The sequence below is a fragment of the Solenopsis invicta genome, chromosome 12 (assembly GCF_016802725.1).
Source record: "Solenopsis invicta isolate M01_SB chromosome 12, UNIL_Sinv_3.0, whole genome shotgun sequence".
Lineage (NCBI taxonomy): Eukaryota > Metazoa > Arthropoda > Insecta > Hymenoptera > Formicidae > Solenopsis > Solenopsis invicta.
The window spans coordinates 17,298,900-17,319,206 of NC_052675.1; the positions used below are offsets into that span (position 1 = coordinate 17,298,900).

Genomic DNA, 20,307 nt, shown 5'->3' on the forward strand with positions numbered 1-20,307 from the left:
GAACTTCACTCATTCCACAATAAATATAATTTACAATATTTGTAAACATTTGTGCACATATACCCGATAAAAATAAAACTTGCAACGTCAATCATGTATTTATGTTAAAAATGGAATATCCACTGTACGTATTTATAATACATACGTATGCATATACAGTGAGAAAAAAATTAGTTGAAAAATTAAAATGTTTAATCCGGTACGTTCAAATAAACATTGGATTGATTCAATTATTTATTTCTACAAAAAGTATATTTTATTCATAATAACTATTAATATTTTTTAATGAAGAATTAACTGAACCAACTCAATATTTATTGAATGTATCGAATTAAATGTTTCAGTTTCTCAAAAAATTTTTTTTCTCAGTGTATGTATACATATGTAGTTTCTGAAATTAATAACAAATTTACATATAATTTTTCAAATTTTTTTAAATATCTATGATAAATCTTATTTATACAAGAATGTCTCGTGATTTGTAATTATCTCTTCTTTCGCGGGGACCATATATAAGAATTTTAAAAATGCAATCTGTAAATATGAAACTGCAGGGCATGACAATGAAAAATACGAGTGTACCTTGCGGTGTGTGCGTTGCGTCGCTCAGTTTGGTATTCCACTAAGCTGCTTTTGTTCAGCCATTTTTTTTTATTGCAACTCGAACAGATCAAACGGCCTATGAATTTTTGTGAACTACCACGATTCGAATCGAATCAAAAGTTTCTCGACGCGCGCAATCGTATTCCGCGTCAGTAACGTTCCCGATCGAAGTCTGCATTCCGTCTTTACGCTAATTGCCCCGCCGGATTCGTCTGCTTCGATTGATCCTCTCTCGCTATTTTTTGTATCTGCGTAATTGCGTCTATTATTGTTAGTTCCTGTTTGCAGCGTTGCATTCATCTGCCGGATTGGAGAGGCATCCTCCTTTCCGTCTCTATGGCAGCCTCTGTCTCACGTTGAAACAATAAATCTTGTTTATTTACGTCTCTTCCGCTACAGAAACGAATTCGCGCAATAATCTGCCGTGAAATTTGTATAATTTTTATTTCTCAACATTCCCAGATGTATTGCAAACGTTAACGGACTCTTGAAAGCTTTTCGAGCATTTACACGCCGTGGTTTCACCCGAGTGTTAAACAGAGAAGCGGTTCCATTTTTGAGATAATGTCGAGATAATTTGCTCTAAGTCACTGATTAAGATGTTTCTGTTGCGAGGCAAGGGTTGTTCGCGCGCTTAACAGCATTTTGCCATGTCACGACCGTAAAGGTAATTCCGCATTTCCTACCTGCAAGTTCTCGCTGATAATGCTATTCAGTGTTTGCGAGCAAGAAGCTACTGCTACAAGACGCCTCAAATTACTACGTGTATGTAATCCGGATTATTAATAGATATACGTTACTGCTAATAAACGGAAGTCGCTGCTTTCATCGAGATGCGCGGTAAAATAAAAAGGTCTTCATTATTTATTAAAAAATAAGCGAAGAAGGGGCTTGAGTGAAATTCGAGTCTCGTTATCGTTGTGAGGTTACTCTTTCCTCGCGAAAGGTTTCGTTAATCCGCTGCGCAACTTGCGAAACTTTTTTTGCGTGCCATTATTTCTACAGATTTTACTCGAAATAACGCGAATATCAATCCTCGTTTCGCTTAATTCCGTTAATTTATTTAAGTCAAAGCGAGCAAAGAATTTAATTAAAAGCTCGAATGCCCGACGAAATAATTTTACAAATATTGACATTGTTAATGTATCGTTGTTATTATAAATATGAAATCATAAATATGAAATTTAAAACCAAGTTTGCTTTCATGTAATTAGCTTCTTGCGTTTGATTATTTTGACATCAATTGCGTGAATTTTAATGAAAAGAAGGATGCAATTTTTGGAAATATTTTCAGATACATATTGTCAGGCAATGCTAATTCGAAATAAGTAGGCTGATACATTTGTTAAATTTGTTTTCTTCGCGTAAATACAAGAGCCCATTTTGCCCACGTCTTGTATATTTCTCTTGCATCATTAATTCTTTCTACGAGAGATCAAAATTTAATTTGCAATTTAAATCAAATTGAGTTTCTAAAATTTAACTTATGCTACATGTTCTGCGCTTATTTCGTTAATAGTGATACTTGTAAACGCAATGGATGCGTGGTATTCTGAAATCCGTCTAATCAGATTGCAGAGACATTGAGCGAACCTGTATGCTTCCACAATGACGCGTTCGCGACAGAGAAACCCGAATCCGCTTGAGAATCACTGGATTAGAGAACGTTCCGGAATCTCCTCCGTGCAACATTCGCGATTAAGGTGGCGGAATCTCCATGCGCGAGTTAAATCGTTAAATGGACCGCTTAATCCGCGCGAAGACCCGTAATTGCGTTGCAATGGAGCGACGTGAGAGATCTCACGGTTTAGCGACGAGATATTTGATTTCCGAAAAAGGTAATCGAACTGTTGCTTCACTTCACTCGGGCTTACACCGCGGATTTACTCCCCGGCGCGGCGCACATCTCGAACTATTCCAGGTACCTTCGGTAAACACTACTTTCTGCTTGAGCAAACGGCGAAATTGTTGTCGACGCAATGCTGCAATGGAACGAAATCAATAGAAATTCGCTGTTCAATCGGATGATCTATCGGATAATCCTCTTGAGACTCGAGTTTTCACAAGGCTGGGAAAAAGAACGTTCTGTCAGCCGCAGATATCAGAAAACGAATTGAAGAAAATATTGTTGCTTTAATACAGAGTTAATTAAAGTGTTTGTACTGGTCCCTTTTCTTCTCTTTTCCATTTTATAAGTATACACATCAATAATATAAAGATTGTTATGTAACTCTGAAGTAGGTTAAATTTATTAGAATTAGAAATTAAAGTAATTACAAGTTCTAATTAAAGTACAAAATGATTAAAATTAGTACACATCATATTTCATTATTACAAATATTTTTCTTTATTAAATTTTATATAGACATTTAATGCTAAAGTGTTTCCTAGTACAGAGAAATCTGCAAATCGAAGATTTGATTTTTTGAAATTTATTTATGATATTCTATTTTTATATATATATATATAAAACACATACACACACATATATTATAAATTCTCTTTTTTTTATATTTTTATATTATATTATAGAGCTTTATAAAAAAATGATACAGAGAAAATAAATACATTTTTATAATATCCTCTCGTTAAATGTTATAAATATGTTGGCACATTATTGTATTTTTCATCTTGTTTGTTTTAAATATTACAGGCAAAAGCAAGCGGGAAAAAATTGCAAAGGGTCTCTTTGGCTGTGAGCTTGAGAGGAATTAGAATGACGGACCTGGCCACTGAAGAGGATCAACTTCAGGTGTCGATATACAGGTAGAAGCATTTTATTAACCTTTAAGTAAGTAGGTGGAATGGCCACAGCATCTCAGGCAACAAAAAAATGCAGAATTAGAAACCTTGTTCTAGAAAAGATAAAAGATAAAAAAGTATTGTTCACAAGTGTTAAAGTTCATTTTTTTTAAATATTTCTCTATCTTCTGAGGGTTTAACTAATGTAAATTTAAATATAACATAATATACTAATCAAAAATATAAAAATTATAATAATATTTCTTTAAGGTGTCGTCAGCACCCCACTTGCCCATTTTTCAATTCAATTATAGTAAATGTTAAATATAATTAGCATTTTATTTTCTCTCATTAATTTAAAAAGTCTGATAACATGCAGCACTAAATTACAGCACAATTAAACCTTTATTTAACATTTACGTAAAGAAAATAGTGTTAGAAACTAATAGCATAATATTTTTGCGTAATTAAAAATTAGAATATATAACTCTAGAAACAAGAGAATACTATATACTATATATGTTTTATAAGGGAAACATTTTTTTTACGAACGAGACGCGATAATAAATAATTGTTTTCTGCGAAACACGCGTCAGCCGGCTCGACTAAAATTTTAATTGCACCGAGTGAAACTCGCTGATTTACTGCATGTTTTATCAAACTGGCGGCGAATTATATTCGTTGTACATACGCCTGAGAGTGCATCAACAATCCCACGTAATGACGACGTGATGATGGTGTAACGAGCGATGCGATATATGCGACAAACTTGATTTCAATTATTTGCTACGGGAAATTACAAGCGCGAAATTTATTTCCGATCCATGAAGCCTCTTTCCATCTCTCGTCATCGTCCCTCGATTTACAGATTGTACGATATTTGCAGTCTTTTTAATAGCCGAGAAGATTATAAAGTATATACGTTCGATAAAGATGATTTCGTTAGTCTCGATTTGCAGCATTTTACACAATGAAAACGGTGAAACAAAAATTTCCAATTATCATAAAGAATATTGTTTTAATTACTAAAATTGACTAAAATTTAAGTAAACATGTTTAATTTAATATGAATTTAATTATGTGTATTGTTATAAATTCATATATGTATATTTATTTTGTTATATGAAATTTTTCGGGTAGCCGAACTTTACAAACTTTCGGGTTCCGACCCGATCCCGAAGAAAACATCCCGACCCGATCCGAAGCTCGGGTACTCGCACACCCCTAGATTTTGCATTAGTGCATTAGTCTTATACAGAATTAGTTTTAATTTTTTATAAGAAGTAAAAGAATTCAAGCTGGATTTCGCACTTAAGGCCTTACGAATTATGTAGTTATTAGTTTTGCTACTCTTTACATAAAAAATTATTGACGCGCAATTTTAATTCTCCATGATATCTATGCTCTTCTTTGTTTTTTTAAAAAGATTCACGTTTAATAAATCGCTAAATTAATGCATATTATACGATTAACGAGGTGAATTTGCGAGTGAAATAAATATAAAGAATTAAGCATCAGTCGCCTGGATCGATCTTACACGAGAACATTAAGAATCGTGTAACGAAGTGAAAGTCAATGATCGCAGCAATGAAAAGGAGTGCAGCGATATAAAAGAGGTCAAGAGACGCGTTCTGAAAGAGTCTCGCCGAATTTCCGCGCGGCGCGAACGTACAAATGAAACGGACGAACAAAACGAACTTTTCTCGCGATAATGATCCCGCGGGCTCGTTAGACTGGCCAGCGAAATACCAGGCGGTGATTTCCATTGTTACGGTGAAAGCCCCGCTGGTGGGCTTTGTTCCTCTGGCGCATAATGCGTCCGGAGGTGCACTAAAGTGGCGAACGAGAAATTTCATAGGACGCGTAAAAAAAAAAAGAATCACGACGGCGAGAGAGAAAGAGAAAGAGAAAAAGAGAGAGAGAGAACGCGACGAGGGTTGACGTGCCGGTTATAAATTCCCTTAATCTCGCTGCTCGGCACCGTTAATGGCGAGTTAATTAACCGGCGTGCAAAGACGCGCGGCTGAATAAAATTAAGCCGCGGGATTAAGAGCGTTAAAGAACATTATTTCGGGGCTGATGGCGTTATCGGCTCTCGTCCGCAATAGCATAACTTAAAAACTCCGCGATACTAAAAAAAAAGGAGGGAAAGGGAAGGGAGATTAGAAAAGAGATGAGGAACAGGAGGAAGGAAAAAAAAAACAAGGGAGAAGAGAAAAATTGAGAGAAAGTGAGAAGAGGAAGAGAAAAATAGAAATGAAGAGAGGAGAAGCCGGTATATATTTACGAAAAAGAAACTTCGTGCGAAGAAACAGAGAGAGAGAAATCATTTTGTTAATTTTACATAAGGGATCACTTCATATGCATTAAGAGTCGTTATATTTGTATTATTACTCATCACTTTGTGTAGTACAACATGCACCTATCTTTCGTCGTACGTAACATTAAACATTTGTAAATTTATCGATTTAATTTCATTTATTGTATTACACATTTCGCGCGCACTGCACACTTATTATTAATAAGTTATAACTCGATTCGATTATAAAATAATTATTAGTAGTTATTAAAGTAGCTGAAGCTCGTTAGCTAAGAGATGGAAGTTCTACCTTTACAAGGAGCGCCCATAAAACGCCAGCCTCATTGTATCCGTTCTTTTGTAACCGCCGACAGTGCATTTCGCTCACGCCCGCCCTTTGCATATTACTCTCGTTTCCCTAAGGGAATTTAGGATTCGCTTAAGTGCCCTCCAGCAAATTTTCGACTACTATACACGGCGAGCGAATACCGTTATGCGACATAAACGGAAGTGGCTGCCGCGTTGCGAGCGATGGGCGTGGATTTGCATATCGCAGTTGCGTCGCGCTGGATGTGCGTGCAGAGATGCGCTAAAATTATCGGCGTTGCTAAGAATAACATTATTAGAGCAGCTAAAGACGATTAATATACATAACAAAGTGCTATTTTTTTTTCTAATGGAAGATAAACGATTAATTTCTTATAGAAAAGATCATTTTTCTTTTTTAACACAGAAAAAATAAATTACTATTAAAAAAAAAAACGTGTATTTCTAATAATACTGATTTTTGTTCTATTATTCTTTTGCTTCAGGATTTCGTATTGCTCGGCGGACGCGACGCACGATCACGTGTTCGCGTTCATTGCGACGAATCTCAACGAGACGATGGAGTGCCACGCATTTCTCTGCCCGAAGAGAAAAATGGCGCAGACAGTGACGCTGACTGTGGCGCAGGCCTTCAACACGGCTTATCAGGCGTGGCAGTTGTCGCAGTCCGATCCTAGGATCCATCACGCACAGGATAAGAGCCCTCCCTTGACGGGTGACAGGATCGGTGAGGAAGTTTTTCTTATTGGCGTACCTTCCTGATGGTTCCGTCGCGCGTCGTAACGTCTCGAAATGACAAAGAGGATCCTTCCATAAAACATGCGAGACCAAGAAGTTGAAGAAAATCAATGGAATGTAGCGAAGATTCAACGATCTTGTTGCGCTTTATAAATCGAGTTATATATAAATAGTCTAGATCGATCTTTACAATATAGAATTACAGTCAGTTTTGTACTCCTTGATAAAAAGTTAACAGTTGACGGAGCATCTTTCACCATAATAAAGTTGGAAATTCTAAATTAGAAATTCGGAAAAAATAAAATCTTTCAAGACGTGTAAATTTTTCATGTAACGACACAATTTAATTAACACGCCTTCAAAGATTATATTTTTATCTGAATTTCTGATTTAGAATTTCTAATTTTATGCTATAAACTGCTAATAACAATTATGATGTAAATTAGAAGTTCAGATGAAGTTTAACATGATTATTAATGTTAATTGAGCGGAATTGAAATTTTTGAAGAGTCGCGCGAATTACGCGATCACAGCTCATGGAAAAATGAAATGCCCTCGTATCGTTACATAAAATTAGAAATGTAGCTGTGGTTCTCGTTTTTGTACTTTGGAAAGCTTGCCACTTGCTTTAATCTCGAGCGAGTTCGTGCAAGTGCTGTATAAAGAGGTGGCTGCCGCGTTGATCGTAAAGTGCAGTGCCTATATGGACGTTGCACTTAACTCGCCGAGAGTACGGATATTGCGGAATGCCTCCTGGCACCGGTGGCGAGAGAATCAGGAAATTGTACGTTAATATCAGGATAACATACACATCGCACTGTGTCACAGATGCGCACACGTGTTATTTTGATAAATATTAGCGGAGAATATTATAGCCCCTCTCTCTCTCTCTCTCTCTCTCTCTCTCTCTCTCTCTCTCTTTTTGACATTTTGATTATAATAGTCACTTATTTATCACCTGCATTATTATTTTATATCCAAATAAAAAGTAACACAGTGTTGTTCAGAACTCATTCCAGATGATCTATAATTGATGTTGAAATTCAGAACAGATTTCGGTTTATAATTCATCTATAATTTTATGCGATGTAATATAAAAGCGTTTAAAAACAGAGAGTTGGAATATATAATACATATATAAAAAATATATTAAAATACATGCAAATATGGAAATATGCAGCGCTAAAATTATAAATAGCATTTTAAATTTCTGAAATTATTTAACATGATATTTTTCTTTTTATGATTAAACGAAAGGCTTTTGCGATATGAAAACCGCATAAATAATTCTCTTTAGAAAAGTTAGAATCTCTTACTTTCATTCAATACTCTTCGTGGTGTTGCCGATTTCTTATCACTTGCAAAATATTACAATTCGCACGAAAATAGATCCGTTAGATTGAACGGATATTTTTATAATTGATTGATTCGTTTCTCGTACATTGCGAAACTGGTTTATAGAATTTTAAGTAACTTTTTTTAAGAATTTTATTTTATGGATATTACATGGAAATGTTTCTCTTTTGAATATTGCATCGAATATTTGGATGCAGCGCTTTAGGAAAATTCACGTGCATTTCGTTTTGGAAATAAATATTTTTTTTATATCACCCAGTAAAATTAAATTCATATTTTCAATCGTTTTTATCGCAATATTTCATGAAAACAAGATTTTAATATCTTTATAACCTATATAAAGTGCGTCAAAATTGCCATATGAATTTAAATTTCTTAGCCTCTTTATCTTTTCCATTTAAAAAAACTTTTTTCGTAATATAAACTTTAAGAGATTTTATACAATTTTGATTAGAATTTTAAATTAATGCAAAATAATTCAAATGTATTGGATTTTTATAAATTACAATTTACGAGAGAGAGAGAGAGAGAGAGAGAGAGAGAGAGAGAGAGAGATGCAGATAGATAATAACCATAATTTATTTAATATAGTTCAATTCTCTACGTGACTTCGTGATAAAGTTTGTATTTTTACGTTTATTGGCAATTTATTTTCCTGTTCATATTACCACATTTATATGGAAGGTATATATATTTCATTTCACGTTTCCGGTTAATATTATCTAATTATTCTGTACCTCTAATTGCAGATAACAATGAGAAGAAAAGTGCCAGCGAAACAAAGACTACTACTGGCAAGATCAATGAGCAAAACAAGCAGAACGGTCAACAGCGGCGTAACGACAGTCAGAAAAATCTTTTAATTGATTTGTCAAACGATCCCAAACCAGCGGGAAATTCATGGGTGAGTGATGAAACGCCGAGAATTTCTCTTTGACGCATCGTCATCGTTGTCGATCAGCAAAAACCGACCGATAAGTAAAGCTGTACCATAATCCTACGGCGTTTGATCTCTCGCCGGTTTGCTACGTCGATAGATACTCCAAGCCGCGTTGCTATGTACGCCATTGATCTGCGTAGGAGGCTGCTCCTTCATAGAAGGAGAACATTCGATGTGATACAAAAATATCTGAAATAGCAGAATAATTTTTGTCTATTCTTTGAGAAGAATATTTTCAATCCTGCATATGTTTTATTTTCTTTGTTTCAAAAATTGAAACGCTTCAAAAAATTTTTGTTTGCTATTTCTCAAATGGTACAGTTGGCACAAAGGATTTTATTCAACATAATTAAAATATTTAGAATATGTATTTATTATGTTTACTTTCCTATTTTTATTTCTTCATAAATTAATCAGATCCTCATAAATTAATTTCTGTTCGTTTTTCTTATTCCTAAAGAGATTAAAAAAATTTTTTGAAATAATTTTATATTTAAAAAATGAAAATATAAAGAAATAATAATCAAATTTACTTTTAATTTCTTATAATCGAATATATACAGAAAAAGATAAAAATTTGTGGGGATGCCGACGCAACGGTGTCTATTTTTGTAATCTTAATGACACTACATTAAGTCCGATAAGGTTTTTTCGTTCGAGGGGAGTACGAAAGATTGCGGGTGATTCCTATCAACATACGATGACGCACGATGGTAATTTCTTTCGTTGGGTAACGTAAGCCGTTCTTTTCAGGTATGCTTTGAGGAGGATTCAGACGTGAAGAAGAACCAGAAGAAAAGCGCGGCAAGTAACAACAGTATTCCTATGACAACGCTTAGGCATCACACGGCGTCGTCTACCCCGGCTCATCACGTGGTGCCCCGACCAAGCGCCGGTTTCAAGGTACAAAACGCCTGGGGCGAGTCCAGGTCGGTCGATCTGATGTGCTCGTAGCAGGCAGGATAGCCGGCGGCCGATAGCTTCAGGGACGTGCCGTTGATCACAGGTCTTTGGAAACACCTCTCGGACAACGGCCAATCCAAAAAGACCAACGGCAACCATTAGAATCCTCGCCCAACTGTCCCGGTAGCTTCCGATTGCGAGTTTAAAATTCGGAGAGGCGACGATCTTCGCCGATTATTCGTATTTTTATCAAACGCTGAGGAGAGACAGCGGGGATGCCGACGCAGCGGTGTCTATTTTTGTGTGATCTTAATGAGACTACATTAGGTCCGATGGAATTTCTTGTATTTGTTGGAAAGGCATACGAAAGATTGTGGATGATTCCAACATATGATGACATACGATGGTGATTTCTTTTTAAAGAGGGCCAACCTACAGAGAAGATCGCGGTAATCCAGGTGGGATCAATTTCTAATGGATTTTGTATAATGCGTATAATATACACATATACCTGTGCCAATTACTTTACATACATATCGCATAAAAATTACTAAACGTGAGTTCGAGACACTCACTTTCTATCGTTTTTAATGGTATTAACTCTGGAAATTAGATTAAAATTAGTGTCGTACAATTCGCGTTTTTTAGAGAGTATGAATAAAGATTAAGATCAATTTTCGCTTCAAGATTTATTGGAGAATCGAAAGTCTCGATGCGATGACAGGTGACTCTACTAAACCAAATCAAATTTTTTTTAAATTAACTTGATTAACATGTATAGTATAATAAACATGTGTATTAAAAGTCTCGTTTAGGCTCGTTTAACTAATACTTTTTTGTTTATTATTTAAAATGGATATTCGATAATTATTGATAAAATGTTTAGTCAATAATTATCAGACATCCTGCATTCTGTATGTTACAAACTTTTTATAATTTTTTCCTAGATAGTCATATGAGTATCAAATTGGTTTTCGCATCAACATTTTCAATAGTAAACTTAAGGATTACAATAATTCGAAATTGTACAATTTCGGTGAGTAAAAAATACGCGAGCATACAACGAACCTTGTACTAAATACGTATCCCGTCCAAATTGGAAACTATTGCTGCCATTTTAATCTCATATACGATTCAAATGTTTTATACGCGTGTATCTACACGATACAATGCGCGACTAAATCGTTTTAAAGCAATTTTCGAGTGAATTCTGGTCACGTAAAAATGCGTATTCCAGAGTTAATACACATGTGTTAGTTTTGTTGAAAACGTACAATACGTTATGATAAAGGAGAAACGCGAACAAAAAAAAAAGAGATTTGAGAAAAACGCCAGGTTTCGTAGATCGATTCCCTACTATGGTGCTGGATAGAGAGACGGACTTTTACGTAATTGTTAATAGTCAAGCCCTTGATTAAATAGCTGGACTATTACTTAGTTGAAATTAATTGAGAAATTTTTCGTAAAAATAACGTTCAACGTAAATAAATATCGTGGAGGCCGCGTTATATACGTGCGTTATTAGATGTGATTTGCAATTAGCTCATATATACGTTATATAGAAATTTTATATTCCCGAGGGGAATTTTTATATTCCGAAGGGATCAAATTTTCCAGATGGGCTTCGTTGCGCCGATTTCATTGATAATATCGGCGTTTAACGTCGAAATATCGCAATATTGCGTATTACATATTAAATATTAATGTGTTGATGTACACGAATAAATACATGCGCGTAATAGCTGATAGAGCGTAATTATTGCCACTAATAATCGAAGAGCGTTAACATGATTTAGCGTTAACTATATTGACATTTAATTTATCGATTGTTAAACCATAAATATATTGTATTCTGGTTTTAGATATCGTATCTGCGCGCGAAATTATCGCGATAGCATCATATCTTGGATAGCATTAAGGTTTTTATTTCCGCGTGACGACGATTGTCTCGATTCAATCATTCTTTTATGAATAAAAAAACTAAGTTGCGGAGGGCTGCGTTCGATACGAAGAAGATATAGCAGGTGTAATACATTATATGATAACTGTCCGTTAGTCAATGTTATATTGTCGAGGAACAGCGTTTTTAGCGTTTTATCGAATGAAATTATATCGATTCTAAGGTAGCTATTCTGGTGGCGAGTTTTCGTAGGTTTGCAGAATTTATCGCGAGACGATCTATGAAGCAGTCAAAACGCTCTCATTCTTTCGTACATTAATACCTTTTTGACCAGGATCGTCAAATGAGAAGTTTTCTTTATTATTTTCGTAACATAAGGAAAACTGAATTTGTAGATAAAATAATTGTGCTCATTTTCACATGGAAACTTTTATAAATTATTACTAATTAAGATACATTATGCAAACGTGCAAGTAGTTTTTATAATAAAATATTGAAATGCGATCTTTTATTAACATTAAAATCTCACGATTCTTTCTATTCATCCATAATTCATTTATAATTAAAATCAGATGCTTCAGTTTATAAATGACATATTTATGGTCAATAAGGAGATTAAAGAGACGTTTTTGACTGCAATATTTTATCACGTATGAACCGGAGGCGACGTAAATCTTAAACCGGATGTCTCCAAATACGTGTGCTGAAAAATAATCATCTCGAAATGACGATAATTTTATATAGCTGCGTATTAATCGCAACGTATTACCACGGGAATGTTGTGTAAATTTTTTGCGCTAAATGTTCGTAGTTCATAAGCAGCACGAAAAATATACATATGTACATCTGACATGTGTGTGCGTGTCTTCTGACGATTTATTATCTCTTTGCGAAAAAAATCCCTCTTCGTGTTCTTTAAAACGAATCTGGATGTAGATTTATTGCATTTGTTTTACGATTAATCAATCCCAATATTTATTTTATTTTACATTCAGAATCATAAAGAAGTATATTGATAAGTTTCATTTTATTGTCACAAGGTAAACAGGTCATCGAAACTGTTTGTTAAAAAAGAATAAGATGAAATGGTATGAAAGGTAGACAGAAAGAAAACTTTGCTTTAACAGAAATTTATTGTTTCAGTACATCACGAATGTAACTTGTGAAAAGGAATAGTTTCCTAGACGTTCTGGTAAATCGAGAAGAAGCAAATATTACGTACACGAGGATAGTCCCTAATTTGTGTATTAGCTTTAGATTAATTTACCCTTGGCCGATTTACGTAGATATCGTTCATCGATCTTCGTAACTTTTTCCTTCTAATGGACTTTTATAAAAATCAGATACAGTTGCTTTCAAATGACAGATTCTGTGATGATTACTTTAGTTGTCCCTTTTGGGAAGTGTCAATCAAACCAGTGACGCGAGATGAGCACACAGTCGAGAAGATATTGTATTTTCTTTCGAGACGAAAAGTATCCTGAAAATCTTTTCAGAATATTTTGACAATTTTTATGCAGTAATATTGTAAGAATTCAAAAGAGATATCTGAGAATATTATGTGAATTCTCGAAACGCACATTTCGATGGTACAATCTTAAAAGCTCGGAAAATATTCCGAGAAGTTTCGGTATATTATATTGGATTTAAGGTACATGTATAAGTTTAAATTCGACTTATCTCTCGCTAGTTACAGAAATGCTCTTAGAAAATTCGTAATTGTGTACGTCTTACGCTCCTTTCTCGGAATATTTGTAGAATATTTTCTCCTCTCGCGTTCGACACAGTTCGATATTAACAACGTGAAAAGTCCTCGTGTCCGCGCTTTGAAAATTCCCTGACGCTTTCTAATTAGCGACGGAATATATGGCGTATATATTTAATATACATATTACACATCGTAATTATTTTACGCCTGGGTACCTTGTCGTTTCTCTCTTTCTCTGTCGCCTATCTTCTCATATAAATACTTAGCGATTATTGGTTTTTTTTTCATTTACGGGGTGCTTACGTTTAATCACTATTTCGTTTTTTCTGTAATCGGCGTTTAACAATCGCGCACGCCGCACGAGAACCGCATTTCGCGATGGATGTATTAAAAAATAACTGCACTCCACGCTGCAAACGATTTCTTATAAATCTATCGTAACAATACCTACAGCAATCATAAATTGACCGTAAAACTACATAACTCCTGCGGTCGTGATGATACCGCGAAATACCCTCTTTCTTCTTTCTCGATATATAAATAAATTTCTTAAATTACATTCCGTGTGCGCAAAAATCCGTGTGCATGATATACAGTGGTACGTATAAAAGTCGCGTTTCCTCGACGGAAGCTCTCTTAGTCACAGAAATACAAGAAATAGGTTGACTACATCCTGCGAAGTTCTCGTACGGCATTTCGAGCACACCAAATTTGTCATATCGGTATATCCATGTTACACAAAATGTCCCGCGTAAATAAACTCAACCATATTTTCAAAATACAAGAAAAAAGAAAGAATTCGATTATACGCAATATTCCGGGAAAAACAAAATATTTTTTATGTTACATTTGAACATCGCGACTGGATCACTTTACGCGACGCACTTTGCATACAGCGTGCTCCAGAAAAATATGAGTTAGAAATTTAATAATGAATGTCCGGTTCTTATACATCTATCTGACAGCTATGTCAAATTAGTTATTTTTGTTATAATTTCATCGAGCATGTTCGATACAATGGATATAAAAATAGAATATTCTGAATTGTAGATAAAAGAATTTAGATGAAATGAAAAATTGACATATATCGTTAACGATAGTTTACAGTTTTGATTACGGTTAACATTGATGCAATTTAATAATCCTTGGAAATTGTGACTTATACTTCTTCTGCAGCGCACGTTGAATATTTTCTTTCACCCCTATCCTAGCTTATAGATTATTTCGATAACGATAGTAATATGATACAACGGTTTCTCTTAAGCTATATTGAAATATTACTCCTGTTTTTTTTTCCTCGCACGTTCGTATCGCTTTCCGTTCAATGGCTGCAAATTAATTAATAATCCGCGTAACAAAAAATATTCGAAGCAATTCTTACACATCTCAATAAAATTACATTTTAATTACGAATTTTGTAATCTTCTGGTGAATTATCTTCCTCAGATCTTCAGTTCTGCGTTATATAAACTAATAAGTTAATTTTTGTAATTTTAATTAAATTATGTTACTCTGAATTATCAATTTTTTTCTCTAAATAGAAAAAAATTTTTAATTTGTTTTAACATTTCTGTCCTACGTTTGTAGAATTTTCATACGAGAAGGCAAAAATTCTTATATGTGATTTTTGTTCGACATATTTATGTTGCAATTAAAGTCTCGGATCTGAGGAGATCAAGTTTTAGATTATACAAAAATGATAACGGAACGTACGAATTGATAATCTATATTCAGATAACAATATCGGAATGTTGAATCACAGGAACGGCAATAAGAACGCACCAAACGCACACCCAATACATTTTTTCACATACCTCATACATTTTTCAGTCAGAATCTTCGTATATGCCACCTTGTATAACGCGAATCAATTGATGTCTACTTTCACTAAATAATTATGGCGTTTATCACTTCGCATTTGTGATTCCTCTACTCACAAATAAAAAAAAACAAGTAAATTAAAAATTAGATTAATCAAATAACACAACTTGTCGATATTTTTTAATTGGATTTTAGTTCATAAATAAATAAATAAATAAATAAATAAATGATGACAATAATGTAGAATTCCTTTAGTTATTATTAAATTGATGATATTAAGCATTTACTGGAAGATTTCAAGAAAAGCTTTATAAAAACGCAAAGTGATAAGCCAAAAAAACTTCGAAAAGTCGCTGAATGGGTTCAGAGAGCCTGAAATAAAAAAGAGACAAAGTATCGATCGGCTGCTAATTACGCGATACGGAAGGAAAAGGATGTTAATTATGTCACTCGTCGCCGCAACGAGCCTGATTACTGTCCTACTCTTTCTTATGATTCGTACGACTGCAAAAAGATGCATTATTCACAGCCCGTGCTCTTGCTTGCGCCTAACGCTTAAGTATGCTCGTCCAACACAGCACAGTAAAGTTTCACTCATGTGTCTATGACAAGACGTGATATGTTAATGTATCCTAAGTCTTGACTGCGCTTGCTATCGTTCTGCATATAAATTTTCACGCTCGCGTATATTGAAATAGACTTTTTGATCCATACATTAAGTAGGTGTATTGTGCAAATAATCATATAATTAAGAACCGGTTCTGGTAACAAATCGAACAATTCATTTATTATTACATAATATGTTAATTAAAAGTTTCTCCTTTCGTTTGTGATTTTTCATTAAGATTTTCCAAGCTTCTTGCTTTTCTTAAATTGAATTTTATTTTAAGTAATTCTTTGTAATTTTAGTTCTCTGAAGAAAAATACGACAATAGCTAAACTAAAGTTAAACTTCAGCCGACATCAGTTAGAAACTGTCTGTTCTTGGAAAAGAAACTTTTCCAATTTTCATTGATAGTGGTGCAACTAAACTTGGAAATATTAAGCCTATGGTAGGAGCTTGCAGTTCTTATTTCGCAAATATATGAAACGAACGATATGGAAGCGTCTTTCATGTTGAAACGAACAGTCTCTCTCGTACCTAAATATACACGGGCGAACGTAAGCGCGTACGTACACTCGAAGCTCGTTCACCAAATGACAAACAACAATTAAGTACCGTTTCTCCATTTCACACAGCCGCTCGCGCTGATATCGATCCGAGAAATCAATCCCCTCGCAACGAAGTCAACCGATAATTTAGCAACCTTGTAAAAAAATAAGCTTCAATCCCGCCACAAGTACTCGAGTTACAAACTTACAGTACACACGGGATCAAGGCTCGAGATAACGAGCGATATGCGACCTTGAAAAGCGATTCCAAACGTCTCGCATTACATTTTGAGTGTATATAATTAATCCTATAAGAAACTTTACCCGCGACATTATTCGCCCTTCTCTCTGTCCCTTCATTACGCACTCTAATCCAGTCTCTATCTTTAGCACCGTTTAGAATGGTTCCTCGTTAGCGGAAAGGTTGGAAGGTTAGAAGGTCGGAAGTTAATTCCGCTAACTGTCGAGTCGTGCTAAAACCTAAGAGGATTACCGACTGACTTATTTATTATTAACAGATCATCATACGATCTCTCAGATCTTCATTGTCCGATTATTTTGTTCGCTAATGAGGCTTTATCGTGCACGGTGATCGCTTTTTGATGGATACGATATTTCAAGTCATAACAGCGGAAGCTCTCTAAAGTCCCCTCGAGCGACGACAGCTTGCTTTGCGTTCATAATATCGTGGCTCAGCTCTAAGAAGGATATTGAAGCTTCTTCCTTTTCGTTCTCTTGGCTCTTCTTGTTCTCTCTCCTCCCTCTTTCTTCCGCACAGTAACACGCACGCATGTACACACATACACTCACGTACACTCTCCTTTGGCACGTCAGCTCGTATGCTACTCTCTACTTGTTCTTTAACCTATCATCGCGATAAAAAAATATGAGGAATAAAAATATATCACGTAACAACGTCCTCTCCATTAGAGGAGCGGAAAACTGAAGACGAGACCCTCACGCAGCGGCGAGATACTCGACAAACTTCCTCGACATGACAGCATCTTTCTACTCCCTATCACTGACGCTGCATCCAATCTCTCGTTGATCCTGTGCGCCAAACTTTCAGTAATTTTTCATCTTGGAATTTCTTCCGAATAATACAGTATGCAAATGTCATTTAAATTTAGTCCTTCGGCTTTATTAATTTTTTGATTGGAAGAAAAAAGAACATTGAGAGCAATCTTTGGCGAAACGATGGAAGAACGACAGGATCAATCGACAATCCTGAATACAGGCCGTGTCAGTAGAGATAACTTTTAAGGATAATAAAATCTTACAAAGCGTTTTTTTTTATTATTATTCTCATCTTCCTCATTATTCACCACTCTGACTCGAGCTTTTTAATTCCCTCCAATGGGCCATATTATACATATTTATTGGATGGCCAGAGGTGTCCGTAATTAGATTAATGAAGGATAAAAAGTGGCCGGTGCATTCAGGATCTCGTCTATTTGTCGATGAATCGGAATTCCAGCATTTCCAGGAGTGTCTTTAGAGAACGTCCACGCGTTTCTTTTCGCAGAAATGTCTTTCGTCTTTAGTTTTGCTTCTTTGACGAACGGCGAGCCCCAGGGTCACGTTTTCGCGACACAATCGCATTGACCTCGCTAGAAATAAGCTTGGCGTGCTGGAGCCTTTAGCCGAGCCATGGTAGCCATCAGCTAGGCTGCGGCGGCGTCAGTCTCACTAAGAGCCACGTGTACAGCTTCGGCTTCCGCTTGTCGCTCAGCTCGTATTGCAGATTAGCTAACCCGTCAGTGGAGAATCTTTTCTTGCCTGTCTTCAGGAACTCGTACCTGTCGTCAAAAATTAAGCATTCAAGTACTCAATCCAAAAAAAACCAGAGACTAGTTATTCTGAATAAAAAACAACTATCTCGATTTACCTCTTCGGATTAGCTTTCTCCTTTTTGTGCGTGAGCATCTTGTAACGCGCGACGTTTGCCGGATATCGCGAGATATGCAGACCGTGGGCCTTGATGCGATTCGCCATATCATCGTCCTCGCCGCCCCAACCCCAGAAGACGTTGCTGAAGCCGTTAACAAGTTGGAAGTGTTCGCGTGACATCGCAGACACGCCGCCGAAGAGATCGGCGTAAGGTAGCCTGAAGATATAGAAACAAATAAATAAATTTTCTCTAGATAAAAATAAGCTAGATTTATCTCACGCAAAATGTTGAGAATGACATGGAGTTATGAATTATTTATAAAGATTGAATTAATTCCTCTTTCATTTATAATTCAAACCACGACTTGGTTATACACGTTTAAATTTAATATGATTATAATTACATTTTATATTTGCACGTATATATTTAGAATCTATTCTTGTGCAAACATGCGAGAAAATTGCGTTTTTACCTGTACTTGAATTTGTCCACAGCGACTGACATATGCCTGGGTTGTTCGGGACAAGTGTACAGATTTCTATCGTCCTCCGGAAGTAGGTCAACATCGTGAAAAATGAAGCAGTCGAAGGTTCTTTCCTTTAGAGCCTCTACGTAGCCGACGTTCATGAGCATTGCTCGATTAAAGGCCCCGGTACCTGAGAACCGAATGACTTGGATAAATATCGCGGTATATACCACTCGAAAGAAATGCCTAAATCTTTCCAAACAAAAATAATAAATAAAATTAATTCGATATAAATTGACGATTTCCATTAAAAAATTTTTAATTTTTTTTTTGCCGAGAACAATTGGCAATTCTAATTTTTCAGAACTTATTAAATATTGCAATTACAATTGAATAGACTTTAAATTTCTTAATAATTATATCATACGTATGTGAGCACGATATTTAACAATTTGTAATTTATTAATTTCTTTAATTTTCACGTCAGAAACAGAGTAGATAGACATAAATCTCGACTAGAACGTTAGAACTTCTTTAATAAATTCGCAGCAGGTCGAAGCGAAGTCGGTATGTTCGCGAATGAAAATCCACTAAATCTTTGAAATACTTCGTTGTTAATCAAGTTTCAAATATTTAACGTGATCCGGATATGAAATCTTAATTCCCTCTTCCAAATTTATGCGCGCCTCTTGATTTATGAATGCTGATTAGTTCGACCTACTACAAGCTATCAAAGTTGCTCCATACTCTCGACCCGAGGCTGTAGCAAATAATCCGCTCTCCAGCGTGTTTTAAAGGAACTTTCTTGGCAAAGTTGCTATAACAGACTTGTATAAAAGCCGAAGGGAAGTCTTGATCTCCTCCAGAAAGGACGAGGAAGCAGCCGCGTACAAATTGCCGCTGGTTTGACGAGCGGAGCTGCCGCCTCGCAAGGATTGATGGAAAGGGGGGTTGGTGCAGGAACCACGGAGACGTTTGCCAAGTCGTCTGGTGCAATTAAAAGTTTCGCGTCTTATTCTCTGTCATCGCGGTTACTCAAATACCACGACGAAAGTGGGTCATACGTAGAGAACTTCGGTGAATTTTTCTCATATTTCTTGGCATCCATTCGTCGTCCTCTTGTCTTTCATCCTCTCGAGCTGGCATTCATAGTCAACACTATTAGAACGAATCCGATTAACAAAGACGTTTTTATTTTTCAATTTGTTATCATTTCTGTTTAAACCAAACAAAAATAATAATATAAAATATTTCTTTTTAAAGATGAGCCTTATTCGGCCATAGTTGAATCTTAATGGTGATAATTATTGTATGATTTTATATACATTTTAAAGTTCACCAAACTGCGACGAAATTTTCAATCTCAAAACACGATTCTAAGTTGAATGAGAATTTGATAATATCACAATATTAAATAATTTAATAATAAGTGGCCGAATTGTCTGAAATAAAGACACCTTC

General features: G+C 35.4%; 2 protein-coding genes across 7 annotated transcripts in view; one reads left to right on the top strand and one right to left on the bottom strand.

The window, feature by feature from the left end:
• Positions 1 to 12,658, top strand: part of LOC105195968 (low density lipoprotein receptor adapter protein 1) — an 88,182-nt gene extending 75,524 nt beyond the window's left edge. For all 3 annotated transcript variants that reach the window (XM_011161641.3, XM_011161643.3, XM_011161642.3), the window contains 4 exons: positions 3,257 to 3,369; positions 6,457 to 6,698; positions 8,815 to 8,969; positions 9,759 to 12,658. In XM_011161641.3, the coding sequence (XP_011159943.2) occupies positions 3,257 to 3,369; positions 6,457 to 6,698; positions 8,815 to 8,969; positions 9,759 to 9,959 (711 nt within the window). In that variant the 3' untranslated portion in view covers positions 9,960 to 12,658. The remainder of the gene's footprint in view (positions 1 to 3,256; positions 3,370 to 6,456; positions 6,699 to 8,814; positions 8,970 to 9,758) is intronic.
• Positions 12,659 to 12,927: 269 nt separating this feature from the next.
• LOC105195967 (beta-1,4-N-acetylgalactosaminyltransferase bre-4) overlaps positions 12,928 to 20,307 on the bottom strand; it is a 143,207-nt gene continuing 135,827 nt past the window's right edge. For all 4 annotated transcript variants that reach the window (XM_011161639.3, XM_011161640.3, XM_011161638.3 and 1 more), the window contains 3 exons: positions 18,853 to 19,036; positions 18,378 to 18,596; positions 12,928 to 18,288 (listed from right to left, as the gene is read on the bottom strand). In XM_011161639.3, the coding sequence (XP_011159941.2) occupies positions 18,150 to 18,288; positions 18,378 to 18,596; positions 18,853 to 19,036 (542 nt within the window). In that variant the 3' untranslated portion in view covers positions 12,928 to 18,149. The remainder of the gene's footprint in view (positions 18,289 to 18,377; positions 18,597 to 18,852; positions 19,037 to 20,307) is intronic.